The sequence below is a fragment of the Siphateles boraxobius genome, unplaced genomic scaffold (genome assembly GCF_051911475.1).
Source record: "Siphateles boraxobius isolate OS27281-9 unplaced genomic scaffold, OSU_SipBor_1 47, whole genome shotgun sequence".
Classification (NCBI taxonomy): domain Eukaryota; kingdom Metazoa; phylum Chordata; class Actinopteri; order Cypriniformes; family Leuciscidae; genus Siphateles; species Siphateles boraxobius.
In genome coordinates this window covers 3,367,801-3,386,224 of record NW_027509108.1, presented here as the reverse complement: position 1 = coordinate 3,386,224, position 18,424 = coordinate 3,367,801, and the positions used below count along the sequence as shown (strand labels likewise).

The window sequence follows — 18,424 nt, the reverse complement described above, 5'->3', positions numbered from 1 at the left end:
CACCACCAATCTGCCCCAGCTCGAGCCATTGTGGGCTCCTCGTCCGCAGCAGGCAGATCGCCTGAATCGGCTGTGGTGACAGCAGCTTCAGCCTTCTCCGGTTCCTCCATAACCCTCAGCTGCTCGTCGCTATACTGTTGCTCATAAAGGTAGCCAAGAAAATCCGTTTCTACTATAACTTCGTCAAAATCCAGATCCTCCATAATGCATCCGTCTGCGTATTCAGTACCTTCGTCCATATTTTCAAAATGTTTCTGCCGGTGAAATCAAACGCACTGGCACTGATCTGTGATAGGTCTGTTAGCGCATTAGGTCCAACCCCCTATGGGCGGGTTTGAAAGGGTGGGAACTAGTGCTTGTAGTCTTCACAGAAATCCACCCCCCCCCCCCCCCTTTTACACTTCCTCCTACAATGACGTAAAATGACGATTTTTGCTTCATTGTAGGAGGAAGTGAAAAAGGTAAATAGAGGATTTCTTTCGTCTCAGGGGAAAATGAAAGAGTGTTGCACGACCATTCAATAGTATGACTGGATTTCTAACAATGGAAATCTTAATGCAAATGAGTGGAGGGTCATGATACTCGGCCATGATACTGTTTTTGCAAAATCAGGAAATAATGATATCAAAATTATTTTACATACCAGTGAAATTTCAAAATTCTATATTCAAATTTCAGTACCACAGCTAAAACTACAAGCCTAATGTTAAACTTTATGGAAGACAAGTCAGTAATTTACATCGAAGAACAAATAATCAAATTGCAAGCAAAAGCACAAATAAATACAATATAACAGATACAAATGAATTAAACAGTGCCTTATATGTTATTCAGGTAGATCTAACAGTAGTTTTCAGGTACAGAAAATTAATTAAGGAAGCAAATATAAAATAACACTGCATAGTCTTCACTATACATAATTAAACATCCTTATAATCCTTACTAAAATTACACAACTAGTAACATTAAAAATACAGACAGCAGCAGCAATATTAGGCTGCTGTCACTTTAAGAGTGAATGCACAGATCTAATGTACTGATACTGAAACAAGTGAATGTAAACAGTTGAGAAAGTAAATGCATGTAACACATAACCGACTAAGTTTTCTAGGATACTCTGTATTTTTTTTACATAATTGTGTGTGAATTTGTCCACTCAAGTGCAAGAAAGATAAAAGAGGAAACGCGTGAAAGAGTGCTCAGTGTAGTATTTGCGCGCTTCTGGTGTGTGCGCACTCACACAATGCGCGAGTAACGAAATGAGCTCCGTTCCGCTTCATCTTGAATATTGTCAAGGCTTTAACTTTCGTAATGATGCAACTATCCCTAGCATCATTCATGTTTGTTCAAATTCATGTATGGGTAGAACTCATAAAAATGTTATCGGCCAACTGGTGACTTGCAATTGGCACTTGGCGAGTGTTCATTTTCTTTAAGGTTCTATTTAAAGGTGCAGTGTGTGATTATTAGCGGCATCTAGCGATGAGGTTGCGAATTGCAACCAACAGAAGTTACGGTCACCGAAAGGAAGTGATGTCGTCGTCTGAGACAGCAGCGAGTAGCCAGTTAAGCAATGACGTTTCTTTACAAAGGTAGTTAATAAATTATGTTTACTTTATTATTCAGTAAAGCGATATGTTATTACGAATATTATTGTTACTTGTTCATCATTGTGTCAGTGTTTTATTCGCTGACTTTAGCTTGCTTCCTTGCTCGAAGAACAGCAATAGTGACGAAACTGGTTTGTCCTTTTAGGGCCACTGTAAAAACATGTCGATGTAAGGGGACCCGTGTGTGTGTAGATAGACGTCTCATTCTAAGGTAATTAAAAAAATAACAGTTTACATAATATAGGTCTTTATACACCACTGAAAACATTGTTATATGAAAATGATATTGCATTTCTGTCAACAAATCATCCTGAATATTACACAATCCACCTTTAAAATGGCAAACTGTTAAAATGTAGCGTAAACCATACTAGAAGAATCAGAGGGGTTTGTGGGTAATTGAGTTGCATAAACAGTGTTGCAAGAATCAGAGGGGTTTGTGGGTAATTGTGGAGTAGCATAAACAGTTTTAGAAGAATCAGAGGGGTTTGTGGGTAATTGTGGAGTAGCATAAACAGTTTTAGAAGAATCAGAGGGGTTTGTGGGTAATTGTGAAGTAGCATAAACAGTTTTAGAAGAATCAGAGGGTATTATGGGTAACTGGGTGCTTTTGCAGTCAATGTGAAGTCTGGTGTCTTTAATCTCCTCATACAGCGGTTGAGGAACCTGAGAACAGAAAGAGGTTCCTATTTTACCGCTTTTGATGAAGGTCCTTCATTCAAACACATTCTTATCAAATATTTTTACTTTACAAACCACTTGAGTGTTTTCTGTTCCAGGTTCAGGTATTTTAGAAGCTGAATCGTGGTCTGTAAAACAAATATACTACATTGAATACAGTCATAATTAATGACAATAATAATTCACATTAATGCTAAAGATGTGAGTCTTGCATTGACTAGTTGTGACCAGCAGGGGGAAGCAAAATCTTTCTATTCACTCATTCCACAGACAACAATGTAAGTAATTCACTGGCAAACAACTGTAAACATTATTCTGGCAAATAAATGACTATGATAAACTTCTAAACTTCTGAGAACATTGTTGGCTGGTTTACCTCGAGTCTGATGCTTCTTGTAGAGAGTCACTATACATGACATGAACCCAATGATGAGCAGAAGCAGAATCACAATCACGCCGATGATCAGAGGTGAAGATGAAGGTGAAGATGAAGATGATGGTGAAGGTGAAGATGATGATGATGATGATGATGGTGAAGATGAAGATGACAAAGGTGGAGATTTTGTGCTTTCCTCTAAAAATTGAAAAAAGCATTTTCTGTGACAAACAGTTTGTACATTTTCACGCTTTAAATCTTTTAATGGAAAATTTGAATAAACTTTGATTTTTATAAACCTCAAGCTTATTGAGAACAACACGGGGCAAACATCCCGCCTCTCGTTATGATCATTCTACACCTTCAGCTTTAAATTTCATACAATACACCCAGGGATTATAGAAATATTTACATACAGTATGTCTCTAGAACAGACACTCAAAACACGGTTTTCGCTTTAAGACACTTCAGCTCATTGTTCTTGTTTAGGGGAACGTTTAGCCGTGCATGTGTTAGGGAATGTTTTGTTCCAGGTGTTTTGGTTTTGTTCTGCCTGTGCTTATCATCTGACCCAGTTTCCCAGTGTATCTGTTTAATGATTCCGTTCACCTGTACCGTTAATTATCTCATTAGTTCTTGTGTATTTATTCACCCTGTTGGGTTCTGTTCTTTGTCTGGTGTCGTACTCAGATAGCAAGCAACCATCAAAATAAAAAATAAATAAAATAAAATGTTTATGTTTCAACTTTAACCACATTGAATCAACATCACTTCTGCACCTGCAATTAATGTTGAAAAGATGTCAAAATTGATTCAATGTTACGATGTTGGTTCAACATCATGCTTGCACTCTCAGAAAATTAAAAACAACAGTTACAACTGACTTAAAGACACACAGCCTGAAATCATCTGAAGAGAAAATACATTAAATCTGTGAAGATCTCAGCAGAGGAGGATTAAACAACTCCACAAACAGCATTACCAGCTTCACTTATTACTAACCAGACTGACTTTATTTCTGTCAGACGTCTACAGAATCTCTTATGGAGAATTAACAATGTTGATGTTTTATTGAAAATGTTTGGTTACCATAATGATGATCAGTGTTTGTTTTAGTTGGGATCTTTGACTCTTGATTTTGTATGTGAGTTTGTGGTCTCTGTAACAGTGTTTACAATTGTAAAGAAAGCCAGAAACAAAGATGATCCAGTGATATAGTTTTGTCATCATAAAGTAAAATAATTCACCAATAATTGCAAGTATGATAAGGGCAATATTTACATGCAACCAAATAATCTGTTAGGAATTTGATTGACAGCTCATTCGGACTGAAATGTATTCATGTAAACACTGTAATCGATCAGACTGAGATCGATCTGAATGAGATTTCGATCGGATAGAAAGGGAAGGTTTATTCCTTTTCTAATCCGATCGAGAGAACATGTAAACACTTGATAGGACTGAAAACCGAAACTGAAAGGATTGCACATGTGCAATGATGTAGAAATAGCGTAATGACGTGTGACATGCAGAACGAGCTGTTATTCCTGTTGAATAAAGTGTCATATAAATGAGTGTCCTGTTATTCTATAGTCCTCCTTTCCCTCAGTGTCTGTGAAGTGGAGCAGGACAACACCACACCAGTCCTTTCAATTATGAAATGTTAACATTCATTGCGGGTGCAATGACAATTTTGATTCAATGTGGTCAACATTCACTCATTAACATTGATTTAACATTGTTTCGATGGTTGCTTGCTCTCTGGTGTACTTCCTATGTGGATGTTACCCTGTTATTCAAACCTGTTTTCTCTGGACTCTCTAATTAAAGCCTATTTCAGTGAATTCTATGAATACAAATGTAGTTAATGCCTAAAACAAGAAAAAAATACGGTCAGAAAATTAAAACTTAATTTAAAAGGAAAGCAAATTTTACCAATTCAAATCCTTGTGCAATAAATTGCCAAAAATAACAGCATTAGCTAGAGTCAAGTTCAAAAAGCGTCGGGGTTACTCACTTGGAAATACTTCAGTGTGGGGACCTTTTTTTTTTTCATCTGCACTCACAGAGCTCACAACACCTACAACAAACCAGCATTAAATAATATGTTGATTATGAGGTTTCAAATTGGTTTCAAAAGTTTCCTCAGATTCTTACCAGGAATCATCAGCAGAGTGAAAGTCCAGATGATCTTCATTCTTCTCTTTAAAGCCTTTCTTTTGTATCAGTTGATTCAGTTCTGTATTCAGTATTTAGTATTTCTGAAGCTCTCCGCGTTTTTCAGCATTATCTAGTGTTTCATCATGAATATGATGAGATGCTGACTTCCTCTTCCTTTCTCTTTGCATGTGTCACTGGTACAACTGAAACAGAGAGAGAGAGAGAGAGAGAGAGAGAGAGAGAGAGAGAGAGAGAGAGAGAGAGAGAGAGAGAGAGAGAGAGAGAGAGAGAGAGAGAGAGAGAGAGAGAGAGAGAGAGAGAGAGAGAGCAGTAAATATACAAACATTAGAAACACTTATTTCACTCGAATAGCTCCCAATTTACCTGCTATTTCACACAGTAGTGCCAATAAAGAACATCCCAAAAGAAATATTTAAATTGAATAGAGAAATTGCAAAAAAAAAAAAAAATTCCCATCAACAAAATAAGAACAATCTAGACTGCATAACACATAAGTGTTGACATCTAAAGTTTTGTGGATGAAGTTGAGCATGTTTTTCCACATAAGACTGTAATCAATTTTCATAAGTTCCTCTTTATTATTCTCCTGGCTTTTGAATGAAAAGAAATATTATAATAACATGAAGTAGTAAGTGAACACACTTCTCATAATTTCACTTTACTTCCCGTCTCAATTTCCCTCAATATCCACATTCTCATTCTCTATTCTAGTATTCATGAATATATGTAGTTCTGCTTAACTACAGAAAACACTCACACTTTACAGCATGCTTGATCACTATGCTAAGATGGTCAACGATTACAGCAGAATTAAATATTACATTTCTGTCATGACAACTCTTGGAGAGACTGATATGGTAATGATATGACACTGTTTTCCCAGACGATTTGGAGAATGGATGCTGTACAGATGCACAGGGTAAAGGGACATTCGACAATACAACCATATTTGTACAAATGAACATACAGTAGACAGAACGAGACAGTAAGGTTGAAGATCCGGATCCTGTCAGTTGTGAAGCTCTCATTAGTTTGTTTGTCTTTATTTTCGTTGAGTCTGTTTCCTGCTTATCATTTAATTAATCAAATATATTGAGCTGTATCCCTTTAAACAAAAGTGATACGATGACACAGTGCCTGCATTGCACATAAATAACACCTGCAATGAGTAACATGCAGCTGCAAAATGCTGTTGTATGTAATGTAAAAATGTACATAACATTAAAAATAACATAATAATTACAGACATTGTGATATTTGCTTGAGATCTTCCAAAAACGCTACCAATTCTTGTGCAATAGTTGAGACACACTTACACACCAACACTCATCTTACAAACCTCAATAATGGTGATGAATGCGACATTAGAGTATGCAACTAAACATTGAAACCCAGTTGAAAGCACAAATGCTTATTTCACTTTAGCCATTTCTCATATCCGTACAGCGAATCCTCACAGTAATAACATACAAAAGACACTTGCTGCTGCATAACACATCACGTAAAGGCTGGTTAATAGAGATGAGAAACCCCCCAAAACCACCTGAGAAAATGGTACAATAGTGTCATTTGATAATCATATTTGTCAAACCCTCTGTTCTCCTATTGTATAGTTATTTGAAACAATAGATGAATAACAAAACATGACTCTTACATGCGTGCAGCTGAAATAAGCCCGAACGCACGTTTAAAAAAATAAAATTAAATCACCCTTGGAAAATGATAAAGGTGTCATTGCTATTTAAGATTAGCTAACATTGTGATCTAAATGTTAAACATGCTGCTGCACAAAAGTACTAAGAATTGCTTAAAATTGGCTTAATTTCACATCATTTACATCTTTCAGTTTTAATGTAATTAAAAAAAATAAATGAATTTACATTAATACAACTCACAATCTGTTGAGTTGTCCGACGTAGTTTTGCTTGAATGACATATGAAACAAATCAGATCAAAAAATGCTAGAAACCACAAACAAAAGCAAGTGAAAGTAATAAAAGAGAAATGGAAGTGCGAGTCTCCAGCGGCTCCCTCTAGTGTTCAGATGATGTTCAGCACCACGGACAGCAGCTGATCTTCAGCATATGACTGAGATTCATCACAACACACAAACACATTCACTGTCTGTTCAGACAATCTTCTGTTCTCATCTGAATAACTGACCTTCAAGAGCTGCGTATGACAATGAAACACATTATTATTACAAAAATCAATAGATCACTAATGATCAGTGGTTCATCTGGACACGCTTGAGCTGCTGAGTTTGTAAGAACAAGAACATTACTTTCCAATGAGATTGTATGTTAAAATAATGACTTTATTGTTGTAAAGAACACTTATCTTTATTTGTATACAAATACATAAATTATTTAAGTATAATGAGCAAATAACAATTTGAAAATGGTCAATCACTAACATGTATTACCTGTAATGACTGGCTCATTTTTAAAGATGAACATCAGGATCATCTGCTTAATTCAGTACATGATGATGAGGATGAGGATCACAAGGTCACTCTTGTAAGATTTTAATTCTCAATGAGTTTTTAACCTGGTAAAATAAAGATGAATGAATGATGACGAAACAACAACGGAACTTCTTCACTATTAAACAGTAGCGTAAACTGTATTAGTATCAGAGGGGTTTATGGGTAGACCATATTGTGGAGTAGCATTAACTGTTTTAAAAGAATCAAAGGGGTTTGTGGGTAATTGTGGAGTAGCGTAAACAGTGTTACAAGAATCAGAGGGGTTTGTGGGTAATTGTGGAGTTGCATAAACAGTGTTAAAAGAATCAGAGGGGTTTGTGGGTAATTGTGGAGTTGCATAAACAGTGTTACAAGAATCAGAGGGGTTTGTGGGTATTTGTGGAGTAGCATAAACAGTGTTACAAGAATCAGAGGGGTTTGTGGGTAATTGTGGAGTAGCATAAACAGTGTTACAAGAATCAGAGGGGTTTGTGGGTAACTGGGCGCTTTTGCAGTCAATGTGAAGTCTGGTTTCTTGATTCTCGTACAGCGGTTGATGAACCTGAGAAAGAGAAATTATGTACGGCTTTTGATGAAAGTCATTCTTTCAAACACATTCTTATCAACGATTTAACTTTACAAACCGCTTCACTGCTTTCTGTTCCAGGTTCAGGTATTTTAGAGGCTGAATCGGGGTCTGTAAAACAAATATACTACATTAAATATAGTAATAATTACAATAATAACGCAAGGTATCAGACTTGTATAGGTTTCACAGTGCATTGACTAGTTGTGACCAGCAGGGGGAAACATCTTTCCATTCACTCATTCCACAGACAACTATGACTGTAAACATTATTCTGACAAATAAATGACTAAGACACACTTCTAAATGGGTAACAAATAACATGCAAAGCAAACTTTCCAACTAGTTGATTTCAAGACAAAACACCACATAGAAAGAATAAGAAGAACATTCTACGAAAGTTTTTTTGTCAGGGTTATGTTAGTTCTGTTTAGTTTCATTGTGCTTTGGTTTCGTTTTCCCTGTGTTCCCAGTCATTATTCGTTTCTTTATTCATTAGTTTCACACCTGTTCATAGTTCTGTTGATTGTTCCTTGTGTATTTCAACTAGATTTCTGTAAGTTCATTGTTCTGGTGTTGTCGTTGACACCAAGTGTGGTTTTTGATTCAAATGATTGCTTTTATTGCTCTGTGTTTCTTTGTTAGATTCATTATTAAAGACTGTTTTTGTTGTTTAGTTCATAGTTATATGATTTCTGAGTTACAATTTGTTACAGTACACCAAACCGAGTAAAAAAAGTAAGGATAGACATACCTGCAGTCCACCTTTTCCCCTAGAACAGGAGGAGTGTTCCCTTGAGGACCACACTAGGGATTTCCTAGATCTGACATGGCTAACTACCCTGACCGCTCACTCTGCTTCATTTATTCTTTATTTATTATATCATCAGCACAGCAAAATCCCCAGTGTTAAATTAACACTCCTCAGTGTACATATCTGTCCACACTACAGGGTGTTAAAATTAATTAATTATCTCATTAACTTTAACACTGCTTCAGACCCACTGCAGACACAGAGCCTGAGCGCACCTCGATGCCGGCCGCAGTGCTGACGCCTGATCCAAACATCGCCAAACAGCCTAAACATCCATCACGGAGGGCAGGATGTGGAGTTTGACAGCATGGAATGGAGCCGCAGCCACACAGGGTGAGCTGTGACAGGTCCCAATGCATTGATTTGAGGATGAGGTTATTTCCGTAAGTCTCCTGTCATCGCTGGTCTAGCCCAGCTCCAAGTCTCCTGCGTCTCCGCTGGTCCTATCCAGTTCCAAGTCTCCTGCGTCTCCGCTGGTCCTATCCAGTTCCAAGTCTCCTGCGTCTCCGCTGGTCCTATCCAGTTCCAAGTCTCCTGCGTCTCCGCTGGTCCTATCCAGTTCCAAGTCTCCTGCGTCTCCGCTGGTCCTATCCAGTTCCAAGTCTCCTGCGTCTCTGCTGGTCCCATCCAGCTCCTGCGTCTCCGCTGGTCCCATCCAGCTTCTGCGTCTCCTGCGTCTCCGTTGGTCCTATCCAGTTCCAAGTCTCCTGCGTCTCTGCTGGTCCCATCCAGCTCCTGCGTCTCCGCTGGTCCCATCCAGCTTCTGCGTCTCCTGCGTCTCCGTTGGTCCTATCCAGTTCCAAGTCTCCTGCGTCTCTGCTGGTCCCATCCAGCTCCAAGTCTCCTGCGTCTCCGCTGGTCCCATCCGGCTCCAAGTCTCCTCCGTTTCACCCAGCTTCCTTCTCTCGCCTTCTCTGCCAATACTAGCAACTTCCTCGGCCTTACTCCACTCTGCTGCACAGATCTGCCTCGGGTCTTCCTGTCTCATCAGGCTGCCGAGTCCATCACTCCACCTCGGTCTGTCGACCAGTCGGCTCCACCTCGACTCCTCCCTCCCTCGGCTCCACCTGGTGCCGTCGTCAATATGGCTCCACCGGGCTGTCTTTTTCTGTGCCACAGGCATCTGGGCCTTCATCTGCACTTCGTCCCACCACCCCTTCGGCTCCATGGACCTCTGCCTTCCCTATGGCTCCACCTTGGTCCTCTGTCCCACAAGATGGGCCTCAGTCTTCCAGCACCCTGGCTCCACCTCGGCTAAAATAAATAATGGAAAACAGTGACCTCCTATGTTAGGTGTAGGCAATCGTAATCATAGAGCAAACATAAGTCGTTGTTGCTGAAAACGTCTTTAGTCTGTGCAGTCGGTCAATGTTGAGGTGAATTGATGACTGGCGAAGCCCTGAATGTGTAATAATATCGCGGATGGTTTTACATTGAAGTTGGTTGAAAGCCATGAGCGTGTCATCTATACGCAAAAGGCTACTATATGCGTGGGCAGAAAACGCCGAAGAACGTGACAAAACGGCCTTATATGACGCCCTGAGATGAGAACGGGTTGTGGCTGCTCGTCACCGCGGCTCCACTTTGGCTCCGGAACCTACAGTGTCACATGATCCGTGTGTCTCCTCGGCTCCACCTGGGTCTCCTGGCTCGACCGCTGGTGATCAAACATCTGACTCCACCCTGGCTCCCCATCGGTTCCACCGTGTGTCTTCTCCATTCACCATCTCCTGCCTGGCTCCTCCCTTCTTTGTGTCTGCCGTGGTGTTTCCGTCTGTCTCCTGTTCTGCGTCCACCTCCAGAGCCCCCACCCTCCCTCCTCTGCTGGACTATACTGTCACGGAGTGAGGAAGTGCCTTCGGGAGGGAGGTGTAAGGTCAGGGTTATGTTTAGTTTAGTCAAGTTTCATTGTGTTTTGTTTTTGTTTTTCCTGTTCTCATTTTGCCTGAGTTCCATGTCATTGTTAATTTCCATAGTTTACTCATCATTTCCACACCTGTTCTTACCTCTGTTAATTCTTCCCTGTGTATTTAAAACCTGATTTCTGCCAGTTCATTATTCTACATTTACATTTACATTTATTCATTTAGCTGACGCTTTTATCCAAAGCGACTTACAATTGCTATATTTGTCAGAGGTCGCACGCCTCTGGAGCAACTAGGGGTTAAGTGTCTTGCTCAGGGACACATTGGTGTCTCACAGTGGATTCGAACCTGGGTCTCTCACACCAAAGGCATGTGTCTTATCCACTGCGCCATCACCACCCCTGTGTCGTCGTTGACACTAAGTGTGTTTTTCTTACTAATCTTCTTGTCATCTCCTGCATGTTTTGTTTAGTTTTATATTCTTGTAATTCTCCTTGCATCTTCATTGTTGTGCATGCTGGAAATGAAATGCATTACAGTTTTTCTAAAATTTCCATTAAGTTCCAAAAATGTATTTTTGAATGTTTTCTGAACGTTTAAAACATTCTGTTTTGGTATTTGAACATTAAGGAAACATTAAAATGTTATTATTCTTCAAACATTATGGGAATGCAACTTTTGAATGCTCTCAAAACAAATACAAAAATGTAAAAAAATATTAGACCAAAGTCCAACTAAAACATTACAGAAAAAAAATGCTCCATGTATAAATAAAATGTGTGTACTATTTGTTTAGAAACATTATTAAAGACCATGTGAACAAACTATCTATTTATGTTACTGGAAGAACGTTTGTTCATAACATTGAGAGAACCTTACCAGAACCTTAACATTAGAACGTTAGCTAAAGTTCTGAGAACATTCCGTTAGATGTTTACCTCGAGTCTGATGCTTCTTGTAGAGAGTCACTATACATGACATGAATCCAATGATGAGCAGAAGCAGAATCACAGTCACGCCAATGATCAAAGACAAACCTGAGAAAACAGGAGATGTAAAACACATAAAAAATCTGATTCTCTCTTAATGTTTGCAGGCAAATGTATGAAAATTAATTAATCATTAATCACCAAAATACCATTCAAGATAGATGGAGAAGCTGATGTGTAATCAGATGTTGATGGCTGGGAATTTTGTAAAATAGGTGATGATGATGATGATGATGATGATGATGATGATGATGATGATGATGATGATGATGATGATGATGATGATGATGATGATGATGATGATGATGATGATGATGACAGGGGTGGTGGAAATGTGTTTTGCTCTTAAAAACAGAACATTAGCTGTGACAAATGATGTACACACTTTCAAACGTTAAATGCTTTTGAAACACCATAAAGTTTCCTTTTAGTAAATGGTAAATCATGTTCATGAACTTTTTATATGTATTATTATATATATATTTATTATTTATTATATACTTTATATATTTATTATTTGTATAAACCTTGAGTTTTTTGAGAACGCATATGAAAACGAATAGCCTTTCATTATAATCATACTGCACCTTCAACTATAAATATCACACAATACAACTTGGGATTATGTAAATATGTATATACTGGTGCTGGTCATATAATTAGAATATCGTCAAAAAGTTGATTTATTTCAGTAATTCCATTCAAAAAGTGAAATTTGGATATTACATTCATTAATTACACACAGACTGATATATTTCAAGTGTTCATTCCTTTTAGTTTTGATGATTATAACTGACAACTAATGAAAACCCAAAATCAGTATCTAAGAAAATTAGAATATTGTGAAAAGGTTCAATACTGAAGACACCTGGTGCCACACTCTAATCAGCTAATTAACACAAAACACCTGCAAAGGCCTTTAAATGGTCTCTCAGTCTAGTTCTGTAGGCTACACAATCATGGGGAAGACTGCTGACTTGACAGCTGGCACAAGGAGGGCAAGACACAAAAGGTCATTGCTAAAGAGGCTGGCTGTTCACAGAGCTCTGTGTCCAAGCACATTAATAGAGAGGCGAAGGGAAGGAAAATATGTGGTAGAAAAAAAAGTGTACAAGCAATAGGGATAGCCGAACCCTGGAGAGGATTGTGAAACAAAACCCATTCAAAAATGTGGGGGACATTCACAAAGAGTGGACTGCAGCTGGAGTCAGTGCTTCAAGAACCACCACACACAGACGTATGCAAGACATGGGTTGCAGCTGTCGCATTAATTGTGTCAAGCCACTCTAGAACAAGACACAGTGTCAAAAGTGTCTCGCCTGGGCTAAAGACAAAAAGGACGGGACTGCTGCTGAGTGGTCCAAAGTTATGTTCTCTGATGAAAGTAAATTTTGCATTTCCTTTGGAAATCAAGGTCCCAGAGTGTGGAGGAAGAGAGGAGAGGCACAGAATTCACGTTGCTTGAAGTCCAGTGTAAAGTTTCCACAGTCAGTGATGGTTTAGGGTGCCATGTCATCTGCTGGTGTTGGTCCACTGTGTTTTCTGAGGTCCAAGGTCAACGCAGCCGTCTACCAGGAAGTTTTAGAGCACTTCATGCTTCCTGCTGCTGACCAACTTTATGGAGATGCAGATTTCATTTTCCAACAGGACTTGGCACCTGCAAACAGTGCCAAAGCTACCAGTACCTGGTTTAATTAACCCTATAGAAAATCTATGGGGTATTGTGAAGAGGAAGATGCGATACGCCAGACCCAACAATGGAGAAGAGCTGAAGGCCACTATCAGAGCAACCTGGGCTCTCATAACACCTGAGCAGTGCCACAGGCTGATCGACTCCATGCCACGCGGCATTGCTGCAGTAATTCCGGCAAAAGGAGCCCCAACTAAGTATTGAGTGCTGTACATGCTCATAGTTTTCATGTTCATACTTTTCAGTTGGCCAACATTTCTAAAAATCCTTTTTTTGTATTGGTCTTAAGTAATAGGCTATTCTAATTTTCTGAGATACTGAATTTGGGATTTTCATTAGTTGTCAGTTTTAATCATCACAATTAAATGAACCGTAACTTCAGTTGAACAGGGTAATGTAATGTTAAATATCACTGACGTCTTACAAATAACAGGCATACAACAGGTACTGTATTATGTATAACTATTCCATCCCTGTTTTTAATAGTTTTAATTCTATATTAGGAGGAAGAGTTTCTGAACTGTATGCTTGTGTTTACAGAACAGATTGTATTTATTTTGTAAATCATATTTATTATTCTGTTTGCTTACTCAAGTGTAAGCTTTAAAACAAACAAAACCACTTGTTGTTGTTTTTTTGCAGAGAAAGCATATGACAACTTTTTTCCATATAGTGCTATCTGGAATCTATAAGAGAATCGTTAAAGAATCGGATCGATAAGCAGAATCGTCAGTGGCATTGATATTGCTAAAATCTTATCAATTCCCATCCATAAACAGAACTGTTATTTCCCTGTTTATTACCGTGATGCTTGTATTGATGAGCAATTTTCCTGTTCCTTTATATTTCATTTCAGGTACACTTTTAATAAAAATAAGTACTTACCCAGTTTAACCAGCAACAACATTTCTGAATATTTATCAGTCAAAGGCAAACTCCTCTCCACAACACACCAGTATTGTCCTTCATCCTCTGTTCTCAGATCAGTGATGGTGACGGTGAAAATTCTGTCCGTCGTGTTGTCAGTCAGAGAGAATCTCTCGTCTTTATCTGGAGATCCTGATTTAACCATGATGTTTCTATTTCCAATGTAATTACACTCCCCTTTACAAAAATACTTTGAATTTGTTTCATATCCAGACTCATATGAGCATCTGATCTCAACTCTCTGTCCTCTGTATCCAGTAATTGTCTTTGAATCTCCGACAACAACAGCTGAAAACACACATATCATTATATAGAGCTGTTATGTGTGAGAAAGAGACATAAGCAGGCCAGAATAATAACTTACAAATATCATCCATATGAGTCTGATGATCATGTGATAAAGAGGAAGAACAAGAGAAGATGTCAAACTCTGTGTAAAAGAGCTGAGAGTCTCAAACTCACCTGTACAGATGCTGGAAAACAGCAGCAGGACGTCCAACATGATGAAATATGACAAGCGTTTCGCTTCAATAAAAGAACAAATTCTGTGTGACAAACGTTACTGTCGTTCTCTTCCGTACTGAGAGAATAATGTGGCATCAGCAACTGAAATATATATTTCCTTCCCTTCTGTCTCTTTAACCACATCCAGCTCTACAGGATCTTAAAAGAGCTCATTACTCTGACAAACTTAACATGGTTTGCTCATATAGTCATCTAAACAGAACACTTAGTTTCATAATATATAAATGTTTGTTTTATCAAAATAAAAACTAAGTTAAGGTTATAATTTGTATATTTTAGGTTTCAAGTTTTTTAACTTGTTCAAGTGAACAAGGCCATGCATTGACAGTGAAAGTAGCTTTTATACAAGTCGTTTCATGAGTTCACTGTCTGTTTGCAGCTGATTTCAGTCAAACGGAGTCATTTTAGATGGAGATTTGAAACAGTGACAGGAGTTTTCCAAATCTGTGTAGTATTTTACATCACCTGTAGAGGGCGCTATGTAGCGCAGCCTTCCAGTAGCTGACAATTAAGTTTCTCCGCAGAATTGGACTGGTTTAAACTTGGGTTGTTTTTTCCCCCTGCAAGTTGAAGTTCTGACACATTGCATAAATTAAGGATGGGCAACAGTGTCGCTGACCTCCAGACTTTAGCTTCAACCCTAATCAAACACACCTGAACAAACTATTCAATGTTTTCAAGATTACTAGAAGGCTCCAGGCAGGAGAGTTTTATTTATTTATTTATTTATTTATTTTTTATCAGGGTTGTTGCTAAACTCCAGAACTGACGTTACCCATCCCTGGTATAAATTATAATGTTTGTATTGGAATATTTTACCCATTTTATATTCTAACAATGATAAAAGATGAGACAATACAGTGATTTTTCATGTTAAAATTGGGTGTCTGTAAAAATATATATTTAAGGTGTGGAAGTTGCTCAATAGGAAGGACTCAATATTTTGAGTTCTGATGTTTGAGCATCTAGTTTTGCTACATAAATCTGGCAACCCTGACTCTAAAGGCGGGCGTTCAACGTGCGAGTTCGGACACTCCGGAGGTCGCCAGCCATACTAGTCACGATACTAGTCAGTTAACCTGATAATCTTAAAGCAGCTGATACACAGCACAACTTAGCTTTCACACTAAACACGGAGGAGGAGCTTTGAATGTTGCTGCTATAGCTTCGGATAGAAAAAAGAAAGAAAATATAAAGACAAGTGTGCAAATGACTGTGAAAAGCAAAGAAGAGGCAGCACAGCCACTCCTTTCAGCAAAAACAACTAGAGAAAAGTGTGTGTGTGCACGCTGTAGGGTTGCCGCCACTGGGCTATAACACTATATTAATTGATTGATACTTATACAACCTAGGGCATCCCAGTTTTTTAGGCTAGAGTCTGGTGAAAGCTCTCTGGACAGATGGCCAGTCCATCACAGGGCTCTCTCACACACACAGGCAATTTTGACTCTCCTATAAGAGAGACCTAAGAGTCTTTGGGGTAAACCCACACTGACACATGGAGAACATGCAAACTCATGCAAACCGGGACCTTCTTTCTGTGAGGCAACAGAGCTGACCAATGAGCCACCATCCTGCCTTTAATACTATATAGCTTATATATTCATAGATCTAGCCTATATGACATGGTTGTGTATGATTTGCAATAGGAGAAAGCTTATACGCTGGTCAAAACTGGGCTGACTCCCTGAATATTTTAAATATGTTTGAAAATTATTGTGAGGTTTGGAGATGCTCGTAACGTGCTCGACTCGTAATTCCTTTTACACAATGCGAGTGACCATACGAGCATCAACGATTTCCACGACAGAAGAAAAAAAAAATCGTGCCATGTGCACATGCCTTAAACAGACTAAAAAGACAGTAAGCTTTTTTTTTTTTTTTACATGCTTTATTTAACTAAATGGGGTGTACTAATTACAAAAAAAATATGTAAATGTCAATTTTTAAAAAAAAAATTATTAATCAACTTAGCAACATAAAAGCTTAACTATTAACTTTATTTATACACTTTATAAACTGTGTTTTGTAGAGAAAAGTGTGTCAAAATCTCGATTCTTTAAAGCAATGTAGATTTTCCCATACAAAAATGTAATATATGGCCATATATGTACTTATATTTTAAATAGCATGACATATATCTATACATATATTTGACTTATCTGAGAACACAATATATGCCTGCAACATATATGAACATTTATGTGTCCAAACATGTGAAGAAAATATTTGAGTTCATCCATATATGGTACCATATATATGCATATATTACAGTATAGTATTGGTTTATCGCATATATGGACAACATTAAATATAAATATGTGACATACATATTTGTTTCCCACATGTTTAATAAATGTATGTAAACATACATGAATGTGATACTGATGCATTGAAATAAGTACATATATGCGTCTTACATATATTTAACATTTATGTGCATATACGGGGAAATATATGGCACTTACATGAAAACGGCCATTTTTGCTATATTTGGAAATAAACGTTTCATGTACTGTATGTCTATGTGTTTCATATATATACATTTTGCATACATTCTCATGTAGGCAGCAGACATGGGCACTGACATTATATATGTAATTTACATATATTGACATATATTACATTTCTGTATGGGTTAGCAGATTTTGACAGTTTTTTTTTATGGCTGATCATATCGGACCCTCGTTTCTTGTGACGTTTTGCGGATGCATTTGTCAATAGCCATGTTTCCATCCACACGTTTTTATCCGAATTAAGTGATATCGAATGAAAAATGCCTTATGGAAACAGTAAAATACGATTAAATTTCATGAATATCGACTCAAATGAAATACGTTCGGTCTCATCGGATTTTATCTTGATCGATATACGGCAAATGCGATAAAAGCTGATGGAAACGTTATTCGCCGAATAAATAATGAATTGCGATTAAGTTTTAGGCCCTTTTATGGTTGCAACACGCCACAAAACATAGAAGAAGACGAGTTCATTTCCGGCCAGTATTCCCGCTCCGTTTGCGCACACATGGCGGATGTCAACAAAGACAGATGTAAGTGGACAAAGCAAAAAAATGCTTCAACCAAAGGGTTTCCGTGAAGTGTCTCTGAACCACGATCTCCCAGAACTGATGGAGCGCTGTCGTTCCCACACCACAGGCCGCCTCCGTTGTCGTCGGGCATTTACGTGCATCTGCATCATCATAGCAATGTGTTTATAGCGTCGTTGTTTTCTTATGTTAGGTTTGCTTGTTATTACGTGGCTTGGTTGAAATCTAATGTAGAATGCGGTGTGTTATTTCTTGTTAACAGACTGCGGAGCTGCTAAGTATAACACTCCGTTGCCATGGACGCAGTTCAGAGACGGAACGGACTATTTTCTTTAGCAGAAGCACTACTCGTTTTAAATCAATAAACTCCTTTTTAAGTCAATTTTTTGTGTCAAATTATTGATTTATTTGGTAGGTAGCCATGTAATAAGCAGGATAATGTATAGCGAGGCGGTTGTTACAGCGAATACAACCCCTTCAGGCTAACAACCGCCTCGCATATACATTTTCCCTTAGATATGTCGCTATCAGCTGGCACATAAGCACTATTAGCACTATTAGCACTATAAGCACTATTTTTAATGCATTTACTTTTGTACTGTACTTGTAGCGCTTTGGGTACAAGAAAAGCGCAATATAAATAAAATGTATTATTATTATTATT

General features: G+C 38.2%; 1 protein-coding gene across 1 annotated transcript; it reads right to left on the bottom strand.

Annotated features, from left to right (window-relative positions):
* Nucleotides 1-582: 582 nt before the first annotated feature.
* On the bottom strand, nucleotides 583-4,952 carry LOC143710528 (uncharacterized). Its single transcript, XM_077201468.1, has 5 exons — nucleotides 4,825-4,952; nucleotides 4,685-4,747; nucleotides 2,668-2,865; nucleotides 2,367-2,419; nucleotides 583-2,276 (listed from the first exon to the last, which is right to left on the bottom strand). Exons 1-5 carry the CDS (start codon nucleotides 4,862-4,864, stop codon nucleotides 1,959-1,961), a joined length of 672 nt encoding a protein of 223 aa, XP_077057583.1. The 5' UTR covers nucleotides 4,865-4,952; the 3' UTR covers nucleotides 583-1,958.
* Between the last annotated feature and the right edge of the window lie 13,472 nt (nucleotides 4,953-18,424).